The sequence below is a fragment of the Rhizophagus irregularis genome, chromosome 30, assembly GCF_026210795.1.
Source record: "Rhizophagus irregularis chromosome 30, complete sequence".
Lineage (NCBI taxonomy): Eukaryota > Fungi > Glomeromycota > Glomeromycetes > Glomerales > Glomeraceae > Rhizophagus > Rhizophagus irregularis.
Window position 1 is genome coordinate 430,366 of NC_089458.1, and position 12,785 is coordinate 443,150.

General features: G+C 22.4%; 5 protein-coding genes across 5 annotated transcripts; 3 read left to right on the forward strand and 2 right to left on the reverse strand.

Moving 5' to 3' along the window:
* Window positions 1–124: 124 nt before the first annotated feature.
* On the reverse strand, window positions 125–660 carry OCT59_021519 (uncharacterized protein; the record flags this gene model as incomplete). The annotated part of the gene is made up of 2 exons (XM_066146582.1): window positions 125–291; window positions 624–660. The coding sequence occupies 2 exons, from the start codon at window positions 658–660 to the stop codon at window positions 125–127; spliced, it is 204 nt and encodes a 67-aa protein (XP_066005703.1).
* A 363-nt stretch (window positions 661–1,023) lies between these two features.
* Window positions 1,024–2,713, reverse strand: OCT59_021520 (uncharacterized protein; the record flags this gene model as incomplete). The annotated part of the gene is made up of 3 exons (XM_025329723.1): window positions 1,024–2,244; window positions 2,364–2,596; window positions 2,677–2,713. 3 exons carry the CDS (start codon window positions 2,711–2,713, stop codon window positions 1,024–1,026), a joined length of 1,491 nt encoding a protein of 496 aa, XP_025182036.1.
* A 790-nt stretch (window positions 2,714–3,503) lies between these two features.
* OCT59_021521 (uncharacterized protein) lies at window positions 3,504–5,223 on the forward strand. Its single transcript, XM_066146583.1, has one exon. It carries the CDS (start codon window positions 3,567–3,569, stop codon window positions 5,181–5,183), a length of 1,617 nt encoding a protein of 538 aa, XP_066005704.1. The 5' UTR covers window positions 3,504–3,566; the 3' UTR covers window positions 5,184–5,223.
* A 280-nt stretch (window positions 5,224–5,503) lies between these two features.
* Window positions 5,504–7,360, forward strand: OCT59_021522 (uncharacterized protein). The gene is made up of 2 exons (XM_066146584.1): window positions 5,504–5,914; window positions 6,015–7,360. The coding sequence occupies exons 1-2, from the start codon at window positions 5,716–5,718 to the stop codon at window positions 7,229–7,231; spliced, it is 1,416 nt and encodes a 471-aa protein (XP_066005705.1). The 5' UTR covers window positions 5,504–5,715; the 3' UTR covers window positions 7,232–7,360.
* Window positions 7,361–8,945: 1,585 nt separating this feature from the next.
* On the forward strand, window positions 8,946–10,858 carry OCT59_021523 (uncharacterized protein; the record flags this gene model as incomplete). Its single annotated transcript, XM_025315816.2, has 2 exons — window positions 8,946–9,141; window positions 9,225–10,858. The coding sequence occupies 2 exons, from the start codon at window positions 8,946–8,948 to the stop codon at window positions 10,856–10,858; spliced, it is 1,830 nt and encodes a 609-aa protein (XP_025182038.1).
* Window positions 10,859–12,785: the final 1,927 nt, after the last annotated feature.

The window sequence follows — 12,785 nt, forward strand, 5'->3', positions numbered from 1 at the left end:
ATTTAAAACAAATATGTTGCTTAATTTGAAAATTTTCATCATATTCTTATTCAACTTCTTTTGATATTTCTTGTTCTTTTTGTTTATTTTCTAATTCAGTATCTTCTGATTCAATTTGAAAAAATTATTGATGTAAAAAATCTTTTGATTCAATATCTGGTTCAATATCTTCTAATTTAATATCTTTTGGAAAAAGTTGTTCTGATTCAATATCTTTTTGTTCAATATCTTCTAATTCAATATCTTCTGATTCAATATTTTTTGATTTAATATCTTTTAATTTAATATTTTCTAATTCAATTTAAAAATATCATTGAATTAATTGTTAATATAAATTATTTACTAGTTTAATATCTTTGATTCAGTATCTTCTGATTCAAAAGAAAAAAGTTTTTATTCTAAGTTTTTTAATATAAATAAATACCTTATTTTTTATTACAATATAAGTTTCTTAATTAAACAGAAATTTTGCTTCCCTTAGAAAGTAATAAAACTAAATAATATTAAGGTATTTATAGGTGATATTAAGGTAAAATTACTGCTAAAATCCAAAAATATAATAAAAAAAATAAAAATAAAAAAGATTTTCTAATATTTCTTAAAATTACAATTTAATTTATTACCTAAATTAAATATTTCAGTTTTAATATCATTAGTCATATTATTTTTAAATTCAAATAAATTTGAATATTAATTATTTTCTTTATTTACTATTAAATTAATAGTAAATAAATTTATTGGATTAATTATTTGATTATAAATATCTAATTTTTATCAAATTTATAAAATAGATAAGTCTAAATTGTATTTTTAAGTTTATATAAAATATTATAATAAAATATTAAATCTGGATTAATATTATCTTTAATAAGAAAATAATTTTTATAAATAATAAAATTATTATTTATAATTAAATTTTTATTAATATAAACTATATTATATTTTATTTTATATATAATTATATTAAAATAAAAAAAATCAACTAATATTTTTATAATTTTTTTAAAATATTTAACAAAGATCTTATTCAATTTGAAAAATCTTTTCGTTAATTTGAGAAATAATTTCTTGATGATTAATTTGATTTTGATATTCTTGTTCAATTTGAATTTTATCATATTCTTCAATTTGTTGCTTAATTTGAAAATTTTCATCACATTCTTGTTCAACTTCTTCTGGTATTTCTTGTTCTTTTTGTTTATTTTCTAATTCAATATCTTCTGATTCAATTTGAAAAAATTGTTGATATAAAAAATCTTCTGGTTTAATATTTGGTTCAATATCTTCTGATTCAATATCTTCTGGAAAAAGTTCAATATCTGGTTCAATATTTTCTAATTCAATATCTTCTGAAAAAAATTGTTGATATAAATCTTCACATTCTTCTTGTTCAACTTCTTTTGGTATTTCTTGTTCATTTTGATATAAAAAATCTTCTGGTTCAATATCTGGTTCAATATCAATTTCTTGTTCATTTTGATATAAAAAATCTTCTGGTTCAATATCTGGTTCAATATCTTCTTCAATATCTCCTAATTCAATAATTTCTGATTCAATATCTTCTGATTCAATATCTTCTAATCTAATATTTCTTGATAAAAGTTGTTGAATATCTTCTAGTCTAAAATTTCTTGATAAAAGTTGTTGAATATCTTCTAGTCTAATATTTCCTGATAAAAGTTGTTGAATTAATTGTTGATTTAAATTATTTACTGGTTCAATATCTTCTAATTCATCATCTTCTAAATCAAAAGAAAAAAGTTCTTGTTCTAAAATATTACTACCACCATCTTTTTGATAAAAATAAAAATTCCAACATTCATCAAAATTATACTTTAAATTAATACCTATATTATGCATTTCACTTTCAACATCATTAATTATTCTACAATTATTAAATATTAAATTCATATCATATTTAAATTCAAATGGATTTGAATATTGATTATTTTCTAATTTTAAATTTATAGTAAATAAATCCATTGGATTAATTATTTGATTATAAATATCAGATTTTTTATCAAATTTATAAAATGGATAAGCCCAAATTGTATTTTCAAGTTCATATAAAATATCATAACAAAACATTAAATCTGGGTTAATATTATCTTTAGTAAGAGTTTTTCTAATTGTTTTTTTTGTATAAGTTGCACCAGGTATTAAATTTTCAGCTTTATAATTTTTGATTACTTCTTGCCAATATATTTGAAGATATTTTTCTTGTTGTAAACGTTCTTTATTTATCTAAAAAGGTTGTTAGTAATAAAGAAAGTATAAGTAAGTTAATAAGATATAGAGCTTATATAAGAATATAAGAAAGTATTAAGATATAAAGTTTGTAAGATTATAAGATAAAACAATACCTTTTCTTTCAATATATCAATTGTACTCTTTTTTAATATTTTTTTTTCCTTTATTAAGTCATTTGCTTCATCTAAAAATTTATCTGCCCAATAATCATCAAAAGTTTTCCAGTTTGAGAATGGTAATGATGAAATATATGGAAATGATGCAATATAAATAAGATCATGATATTCAGTTAAGAATTCCCGATATGATAAATTAGTTCTGTTGTGTAGTAAATATTTCATAAGTTCTAAAAGACAAAGATATTGGTTAAAAATTAGTAAAGAATTAGTAAGAAAAGAAATTTGAAAAAGAAGATTATAAACTTACGATTTTTGCAAAGATATGAGTTTATAATTAAACTCATGGTTTCAAAATATAAATGTTATAAATGTATAATAAAAGAAATGTAGGCGTTGCTTTAAGTTTTTTTTTATATAATAATTTTGATATTTTTTTTTTCTAGGTTGGCCTTTAAATAAATAAAATTTCTTTGTAGGCAATATGACTCAAATTGATATATTAATGTTATATTAATGTGAAAAATTATAGCATGCAACCATCATCCTTCATTCCGAATAGTAAACTCGTATCAATCTGACAGTTATTTTAAAACAATCAATTCTAATTAAATTGATCAAATTGAGCCATGTTTTGCAAATGACCCAAATGACCCATTATTTCAATTATTGAGATCAGACTGTTATTAGACCGATACAAACTTATAGAATTATTCTGGAACATTTAGTAGTTACAAAATAATATATGACTAAATTAATATCAGAGTCACGAGATTTCATATGACTAATTCAGTTGACTAATTTTAACGATATTTTATTACTCCTATTGATTAAGTGATAAAGTTTTATGATCTACTATTAAAATTTTTGTAATCATCGTATAAATCGTATACATCATGTACACGCATCATTACACGTATTACACGTATTACACAATAAATTAGTGATCTACGATTCCTTTTCCATTTTCATTTTTTAACTTTTTTTTTTTTGGTCATTTCCAAAAAAGAACGCGTTATCAACGTTACTATGTTCACTTATGTTCATTATGTTCACTATATTTCCTATTTCCCTTATTTCCCTTTTTTTTTCAAATTGAAAAAAACTTATAATATGTAAACAATTTTGGTGATTCCGTGAAAATCATTAATTATAAAAAAGCAATTTTTTAAAAATTTCACAAAAAAACGAAATGTCGAAATGTGTTCAAAATTAAATAAAGATATTATTTCAGAAATATTAGAATATTTAAATGAAGAATCATCAACAACATCATTATATTCATGTATTTTAATAAATCGAACATGGTGTTCTATTACGATGCCAATAATATGGGAAAACCCATTTTTATTTAATCAAAACACAGCATTTAAAATTATACAAACATTAATATCAAATTTAAATGAAGAAGAAATAATAAAATTAATGAAAAAAACCAATCATTCATTAGATTTTATTATAAAAAAACCATTATTTAAATATCAAAATTTTATAAAAGAAATCAATATAAATAATTTAGAATATTTAATTGAATTACATTATAATTATTTTTATACGAATATACCAACAAATATTGATTTAGAAATTTTTACAAGAAATTTATTATTAAATATGATATTTAAAACAAATTTTAATATTAAAAAATTAATATTTCATTTTAATTATAAAAATTATTTTAAATATAAAAAAAATAATTTTTTAGAAATATTAATTAATAATAATTTATTAAAAAATTCTTTAAAAAATTTGAAAAATTTTGAAATTAATATTTATTTTATAAATTTTTCAAATTTATTTAATTTAATTTATCAAAGAGAAATTATTGAAATAATTAATTATATTTCAAATTTATTGATAAATTTTTTTAATAAATTATCAAAAATATTTTTTAATATTAAATATTTAACAATTTATATTGAATTAAATAATATTGAAAGTTTATTATTTAAAAAAAAAATATGTGAAGCATATTCTCAATTAATAGAAAATCAAAAAAATCTTTTATATTTGGAGATGAATGAATTTTTTGATTATTCAATTTTTACAAAATCATTAATAACACAATCTAATTCATTAACAACATTAAAAATCAATTATTTAAGAAATATTAATAAATTATTATTAATATTAAGTAAATGTACGAATTTAATTACATTAGAATTAACAGAATATTTTGAAATTGATCAAGAAGAAGAAGAAGAAGAAGAAGAAATGTTAATGAAACAAATTTATATTGAAAATTTAATAATATTTCAATTAATTATAACAGATAAAAGACATTTCATTTATTTTATGAAATCTTTATTAAAATTTTCATTTAAAATAAAAAAATTAATATTAGAATTTATAAGTTTTGAATTATTAGATATAATTAAATTATATTGTTCAAATTCATTAGAATATTTTTCTTTAAAAGTAATACCAAATGATATTATGAAATTATGTGAAACTTTACTTTCTTTTGAAATTTTAAATTCTTTAATTATTATCGAATGGTTGGGTGATAATGATTTTCCAATTTCTTTACAAGCTTTAATTCTTTTAGCAAATTCTTTACCTAAAACTCTTAAATTTCTTGGTATAAGAACTTTTTGTAATTCTATTAATTTTAAGAAATTTCTTTTTAATATTAATGTTAATATTATTGAATTAGATATTTATAAATCTTTAGATGATGAATTTATTAATATTATTATTCAATATGTTTTAGAAAAGAATAGAAATTTAAAAATATTAGGTTATTTAAATGTACGTAATAATAATTTTAGTAGAATTAATGAATTAATTCCTACAATTAAGGAAGTCAAAAGTTATTAATCATATCTATTTTTAATAAAAAAAAGTGTTTCGGGCATCCAAAATTTGGTATTAGGAACTTTTAACAATTAAACACAACATATATTTTATATTAGTTATTAGCCCCCAAAAAAAGGGTGAAACCCAAAAGATTATAATAGGACAAAGAAAATTATGTTACGTCTTTGTGTGTTCTGTGTGTTCTGTTACATTTTATTGTTAAAGAAGGAAAAGATTATAACAACAAATTGTTGATCCTCCTTTGAATATAAAATTTTCAAAAAATTTCTCATCATTTAATTTTTTATTAAGCTGGTTCTTTTTTCCTGGTTATTAATGTTACAAATGTTTTTTTTCCTTTTTGTATTATAGAAATTTTTCCCTTTCGTATTTGACGCGCGGGTCGCATATATATATATATATATATATATATTCTCATATCATACATTTTCAAGAATATATAAGAATATATATATATATATATATAAATATCAAATACATTCTACAATCATCATTTTATTTATTTACCTAAAGATTTAAAAAAAAAAAAAAAATGTTTTTTCGTGATGCAATATTTCGGAATAAAAGAAATGAAGAACCCTGGTGGTTTAGTACATTAAGAAGAACAATCGCATTATCCCTTATATTTTTATTACTTATATATGGATTATCTCGATTAAAAGATGTAGCTGCTTTTTTAAATTCTCCAAACATTTTAATTGTAGAACATAAGAATGTAGCGAATTTTCCAGGTAAAAATTTGTTTTTTTTTTTTGTATAAATTTCAAAAATTTCAAAAATTTAATCAATTATCATAAACGAGTATTAAGTATTATTCTTATTCATAAATAGGATTCATAATATGTCCAGAATCATCAAGTCCTAAATTCATTTTAGATAATGAATCACAAGTTGATCCACAATTTTCAATTACGTGCGGTTTTTCAACGATAATAGGTCCCGAAATATTATCGGAAAATATGAATATTACAGATAATGATTGTAGCTCATTAATTTCGAAAGCGGAAAATGGTTGTTTAAGATTTCAACCTGATGATAAATATGTTGATTCTATTAATGAAAAAGATGATAATGCCGCTTATAATGAAGACTTTGGTAACGGGGAAATACCATTACAATCTCTCGGATTTAATCAATCTTTATTGTTCTTTAATATTCAACCTAATATACAATCTGAGATACCATCATTTTATACATTATATTTTGAGGATTATTTACATCAGGAAACGGATAGTGAACCTGTACGTTATTCGGTTAAAGATCTTGATAATTATTTTATTGAATACACTAATATTTTAATAAATTCAGGACAAAAAAATATTATAGAATATTCTATTAATACTCATAAAGTTTTTAGTTCAAGTTTAATAGGTCTTTTAAATATAGTACCTGATTTATTTACAATGGAAATTAAATATAATACAAAATATATACAAAGTAAGGAAACTCAATTCATACTTTTACCAAAACTTCCACATTTTTTTCGACAAGAAATAGAAAAGTTTGAATATCATCCTATATCACTTGTTTCTACTATCGGTGGTTTTCACAGCGCTATTATAGCTTTTTATTTATTATTATTTGGTATGCCTAGAATTGAACCTTGGGGATTTCTTCAAAAACATTTACTTAGATTTTGGTGTCTTAGAAGAGATTTTAAATATACATTAGCTAATGATTACAATACTGAACCTGGTATACCATTAGTAGATAACATTCGAGATATTCCTAAAGAAATAAGTTTAGAAGAACGTGTTCAAAGTTTGGAATATCTACTAAAGGATAACTTTTTCGACACTTATTGCATTGAAGAATTAAAGGGCGAAGTATCAAAATATGGCTATCAAAAAGATTTTCATAAAAAATTAGAAGATTTTCTTTCAATAAAAAATAATAATAATAGAAATAATAGTGTCAATTCTGACTCCTCTTTAACGATACAAGTTCCTTCTCTGGATGATCATAATTATTTAGATTTAAATTTGAATAGTCCTTTTTCAATTTTTGTCATTTCTCCTTTACCATCTTCTGTATTCAATATAGATTAAATTCAAAAAAAAACCATTTCATTCATTTTGATTCATTTGTAAAATAGGAAAAATTTTTACTGATTATCATATAAATATAGTATATATTATAAAAATCAATAAAAAAATTAATGATACCAATTTAATTTGAAAAGCCATGGCTTAAATTATACAGTATATATCTCTTTTTGTTTGACTGTTATAGAAAGAATATTTGTTGCTAAGAATAGATAACCCGCGCCAATCATAATCATACAATATTGATTTTTCTATATTTCTAGATACTTAATAAAATTCGTTGTAAAAAATTCCAAATATTTACAATATTTACGCCATGAAAGTATGAAAGTGAATGTTACCCAGTATAAATAAAAATACAAACACCCATAATTAGGGTAAAAATATAATCCATTTATTATTATTAATAATAAATTGGAAAGTTTCGGACTTTCGGACTTCAACGTTCCGATTTACTGGTTTCATAACGTTGTGCAATGGCGTTTATTTAATATAAGTTTAATAATTTAACAACAAAAAACAACAAGGAAAATTGGAAATATTTTAATATATTGAATTTATTTTTATCTTTCTTTTTTTGTAATTTTTGTATATATTTATAAAAATATATATATATATAAAAACTTTTCTTCTCTTTTTTGAGATTATTGTTCAAATTTCAAATGATATTTAACGTCGATCCCTCATGTCCCCGTAGGCGTGGATTATTCTCAGTGTAAAAAGATTCTTAATGTTTCGAAACCAAGAATATAAAATCCATTTACCAAGTAAAACGATTGGTTTTTAATTAAATTGATGTAACACTGTCCTGTAACATAGTATAATTATATTCAGTTTCTGTAATGTAAATCCCCAAAAATCGCAAAATTTGAACCATATTGTAAATGTAAATCTTTTAGTAAATGCTGTAACTAATTAGTATTATTTTTACAATAAATTTACGAATCGAAGTATCAAATAAAAAATAAATAATAATATTAGTTAAAAAATCGAGAATCTGCAAACTTGATTTTGTATTACATACTCTGAATTATATTTAATTAATCTTTACAATACATACTGTATTATGTGTATAATATGCCGTATAACGGATCGTTTAATTCCATATCATTAAATTGACATTGTATTCAAGTTTGGTTTTAAAGGTTACCATGAAGGGTTTCATGTACTCTTTATGTACATTCTTTCTGTATGTAATAACGAATATTTATGTAACACATTCGATATATTAATCTTCGGTAGACAAAGGATAATAAATACTCTTTACAAAGATGATCTTTGTTTGAATGATAAACAAAATATTATTAAAGAACAAAGAAGAAATATTGAGTAATAAATTTTTCGTAATATAACAAAAACGAATGAGATAAAATGTAATATGATTATATCCATATAAATAAAATATCCTCATTTTTTCCTTTTTTTTTTTTTCATTCACTCTCAATCCGTAAGTTTATATTTTTTAAAAACTTCCTTTGACAATGTGTTTTCTTGGGTCCACCACCTATTTGGATTAAATACAAAGTTTCTTACTAATTATTAGCGCCGGGTGCGTGTAGAACAAAAAAAAAAATAGAATATAAATATAAACATTTTATTTTAACGAACACTCTTCTTTCCGAAAAAAACCAACAATTAAATATTATACTTATATATATACAATATATATATATAATTACTCTCCTTCCTTCCTTATTATACAATCCGTTTTAAAAAAATGTTTGCGAGAGATGCTATATTTCCTAATCAAAGACATGAACCCTGGTGGTTTCGTTTATTACGAAGGACATCAGCTATAATACTTGTTCTTGCAGTAATAGCATATGGTTATGTTCAATTATTAAACTTAGTAAGCTTTGTTAAATCCCCAAATATTGTTACTTTAGAATCTAAAAAAGGTGGAGGTTTTCCTGGTAAGTAGATTAATTATTATTAAATATCGGTATAATAATAATAAATTAATTAAATTTCTTTATTATTTTTTAATAATAAATAGGTTTCGTAATATGTCCTGGTTCATTAAGTCCTGCTTTCATAAATAAATTAAATAGTACGGAAATACCACAAGCGGAACCACAATTTTCAATAACATGCGGGAAATCCAAAAAGGTGGGACCCGAAATATTATCAGAAAACATGAATTATACGGATTCAAAGTGCAGTTCTTCAATTTTATCAGAAGAAAATGGTTGTTTAAGAATCCCTGCTGAAAATATAGCAGTATATGAAGAAGATAGTAATTTTAGTTATGATAATGCTAATTATAATGGTAATAATGAAGATATTGAAGATAATGAAGATAATATAGATAATGCAAATATTGATGATTCATTTCAAGATCCAAAAGTTTCATCAAATGGATTAAATAGAACATTTATATTTTATAATATTAAACCAAATATTCCTCCAATTGAAGAGGATACTTTATCATCCATTGATTTACCAAATTTTTATACTGTATATTTTGATGATCTTCAAACTGTTGAACATGGACGTTTTACTATTGGTTCTCCTGATACTAAATTCGTTGAATATAATAGTGTTCCAATAATTAAAGGTCAACGAAATATATTGGAGTATTCAATTTTAATTCATAGAGTTTTTAGTACTAATTTAATGGGTCAATTAGATATTCGTCCAGATGTATTTTCAATGGAATTTAAAGTTGATACTCGTTTAATACCATTAAAAAGACAATCATCAGATGAGACTCAACTTGTAATAGTACCAAAAAATCCTCATTATTTTCGTACAGAAATTGAAAAGTATGAATATCAAACCATATCTCTTGTTTCTAATTTGGGTGGTTTTTACGGTTTTATTGTAACCGTTTATATAGCATTATTTGGTATGTCAAAAGTTGAACCTTGGGGTATACTTCAAAAAATTATATTTAGATGTTGGAATTGTCGTAGAAGTTTTAAACAACATTTAGCTGATAAATATGTTTCTTCTGCTGGTATCCCATTTGGTGAAAATGTTAGTGATCGTCCTGAAGGAACAAGTTTGGAAGATCGTTTACAAATCTTAGAATATTTATTAAAAGATTATTACCTTGATACTTATTATTTAGATAAATTAAAATTAACAAAAATGTTATATCATAAAAAAGCAGGCCGTTACTCTGAATTAGAAACATTAATAGATACAAGAAATAAAGCGATAGAAAATAAGGAGAGAATAGATGGACAAGATGAAGAGGATTATGCAAAGGAACGACAGCATAAACGTACTGTTAAAAGATGGAGTAATTGGTCAAGAAAATTTGGTTTTAGCAGTAAACCTCCTAAAAATACTGATGATAATTTAGGTATGAATTCAGTTGATTCAGTTACTTCATCGGTCCCTTCTCCGAAAAAATCTCGTTGGAGTAATTTGAGTATTTTGAATTATTTGCCTGGCTTTGAAATTATTGATACTATTGATGAAGAAATTGGTATACCTTCTACAAGTACGCAGAATACAAGTACTACAAATACTACTCCTACCACAAATCCTTCTTCTATAACAGACTTCACTTCCACTACAATCACTAAACCCAGACCATTTAGATGTGTTGTCAATGAATCTCGCGATTCCCAAGATACTTTGGTTGAAATTAAAGTCGATAAAAGACAAGTTTACTTTTGAGGATTTCAAGAGTAATATTCATTAATTGTTTAATTATGTATTATATCTATCTTAATTTGCATTATAAATAGAAAACACATTCCTTTTGCTATATACATCAAAATCTTTCTCCTTAAAAATAATGTACAGTAGCATTTAATTTGCATTTAGACATTTTCACCTTTGTTTATATTTATTTAGTTATTATATATTATTATTCGTTTTAGAAAAAAGTAGACAATATTTAATCAATTTTTAAAAAAAAAACAAAAAAAAAAGAATTGAGTTCACGCTCAAAAAAATACTTATAATAAATTATAACGAAATTAATTTTCGTGTCTGCATATTTATTTTGGAAAATATTTTTTTTACGTTATAACTTTGAATTGTAAAGTGGTCTTATAATATACGTGTACTGTATATTTCACATTACATCACATCCAAGTAAAATAAAACGTTCGATATGCTTCTTCACGAAAGTAGAATAAATTTAATATTGTAAATTGTTGTTTTCGTATTTTCGTATTGTATTGGAGTGAGACCCGAATACGATCCATAAACCAAGTATAACGAGGAAGTGTTAAGTAGTTTCTTTCATCTACAGGATGTGCCAAACTGGGATTATTCTCTATCGGGGTCTTGGGTTGAATATTGCCAAGTACCAAGTTGAAGGAGTGTTAGGTGAATCTCTACTCGTGTTACATATCTAAATAATTATGCATGCTAGATTCAAAATTTATCATCTATTGGTGTATTAGTGTAATTCTTAACTGAAGTTACAGAACTACATTAACATGCTTAAACATTTCATCAAAATCCTATAATAATTATTCAAAAAAGTGTTATTTTATATTATATTTAGTATTTTCTATATATTGTATTTATACATTTTTTTTAAAAAAAGTATATGGTGCCGGAAGTCTATACTTGACAATCACGTGATTTTGCTTCAATTTTTTTGAGATGATCTACATCATGTGATCTGAATTTCAGCCAATAAAAAACTGGGATTTCTTGTTTTCTTGTGAAAAGTACTAACAAAATGCAGTTTTTGAAAATTTTTTATTACAAACAAAATAAAACATAAGAAAAAGTGGATTTCAGCAATAAAAATGCAACTACCATTTTATAAAGTCATACATTGATAAAATTTTTTTTTTAAAAAAAAAATTACAATTTGAATTCAGATTATAATAATTTTGACTGGCATTATTATAAATTATAATGCATAAAGAGCCTGCATAAGTTTTCAATGCATTTGTTTCAAATTTAGGCTGATCATATGAAAATCTAACTAATCTTGCCAGCATGAAAATGGAGGTGTTAATAAAAAAGTATAATAAAGCTTATGCATTATATCATACTAGGGAAGCAAATTCAGGACAAAAGATTGAATACAAAATCTGACCAATAATTTGATAGAGTTTACTTCAAAGAATAAAGTTACCAATTTATTTTTTCTAAATTGTATTTTTTTTAAGGAGTTAAAAGATTTTAAGTGTTATATTTTTATTGTCAAATATAGATTTTTAGTATAATACTTTATGTATTTTACATAAAATATTTTTTTAAAAGTCACTCAAATATACTAAATAAGTATTATTATTATTTATACATTTTTACTATACATTAATTTAAATTTTAAGAAATAAATATAATCAGTTATAACTAGATATGTAAAGATAATATTTAAGAAATAACTTTATATAAAGTCTTCTCCATTTGAATATAATTCAATATTTTTTATACATCTTAAAAAGTGAAATCATATGATTACCTTTAAGATCAAAAGTTAGAAGAAATATACAACAGTTACTATATTTATTGACTTCAATGAGTGGGCAATGAGCTTATAGAATCAAGAAATTTGAACCGCTTTTTAGGAGGTTTATGCATACATTGGTCTTTCAACTAATTAGAATTTTTAACAATATAAAGAAAGACAGGT

Excerpts from the sequence above, each read along its gene's own strand:
- OCT59_021521 (XM_066146583.1), top strand. The coding sequence starts at position 3,567 with ATGTGTTCAAAATTAAATAAAGATATTATTTCAGAAATATTAGAATAT.
- OCT59_021522 (XM_066146584.1), top strand. The coding sequence starts at position 5,716 with ATGTTTTTTCGTGATGCAATATTTCGGAATAAAAGAAATGAAGAACCC. Across the intron at positions 5,915-6,014 it reads GAATGTAGCGAATTTTCCAG|GATTCATAATATGTCCAGAA; the intron begins GTAAAAATTTGT and ends ATTCATAAATAG.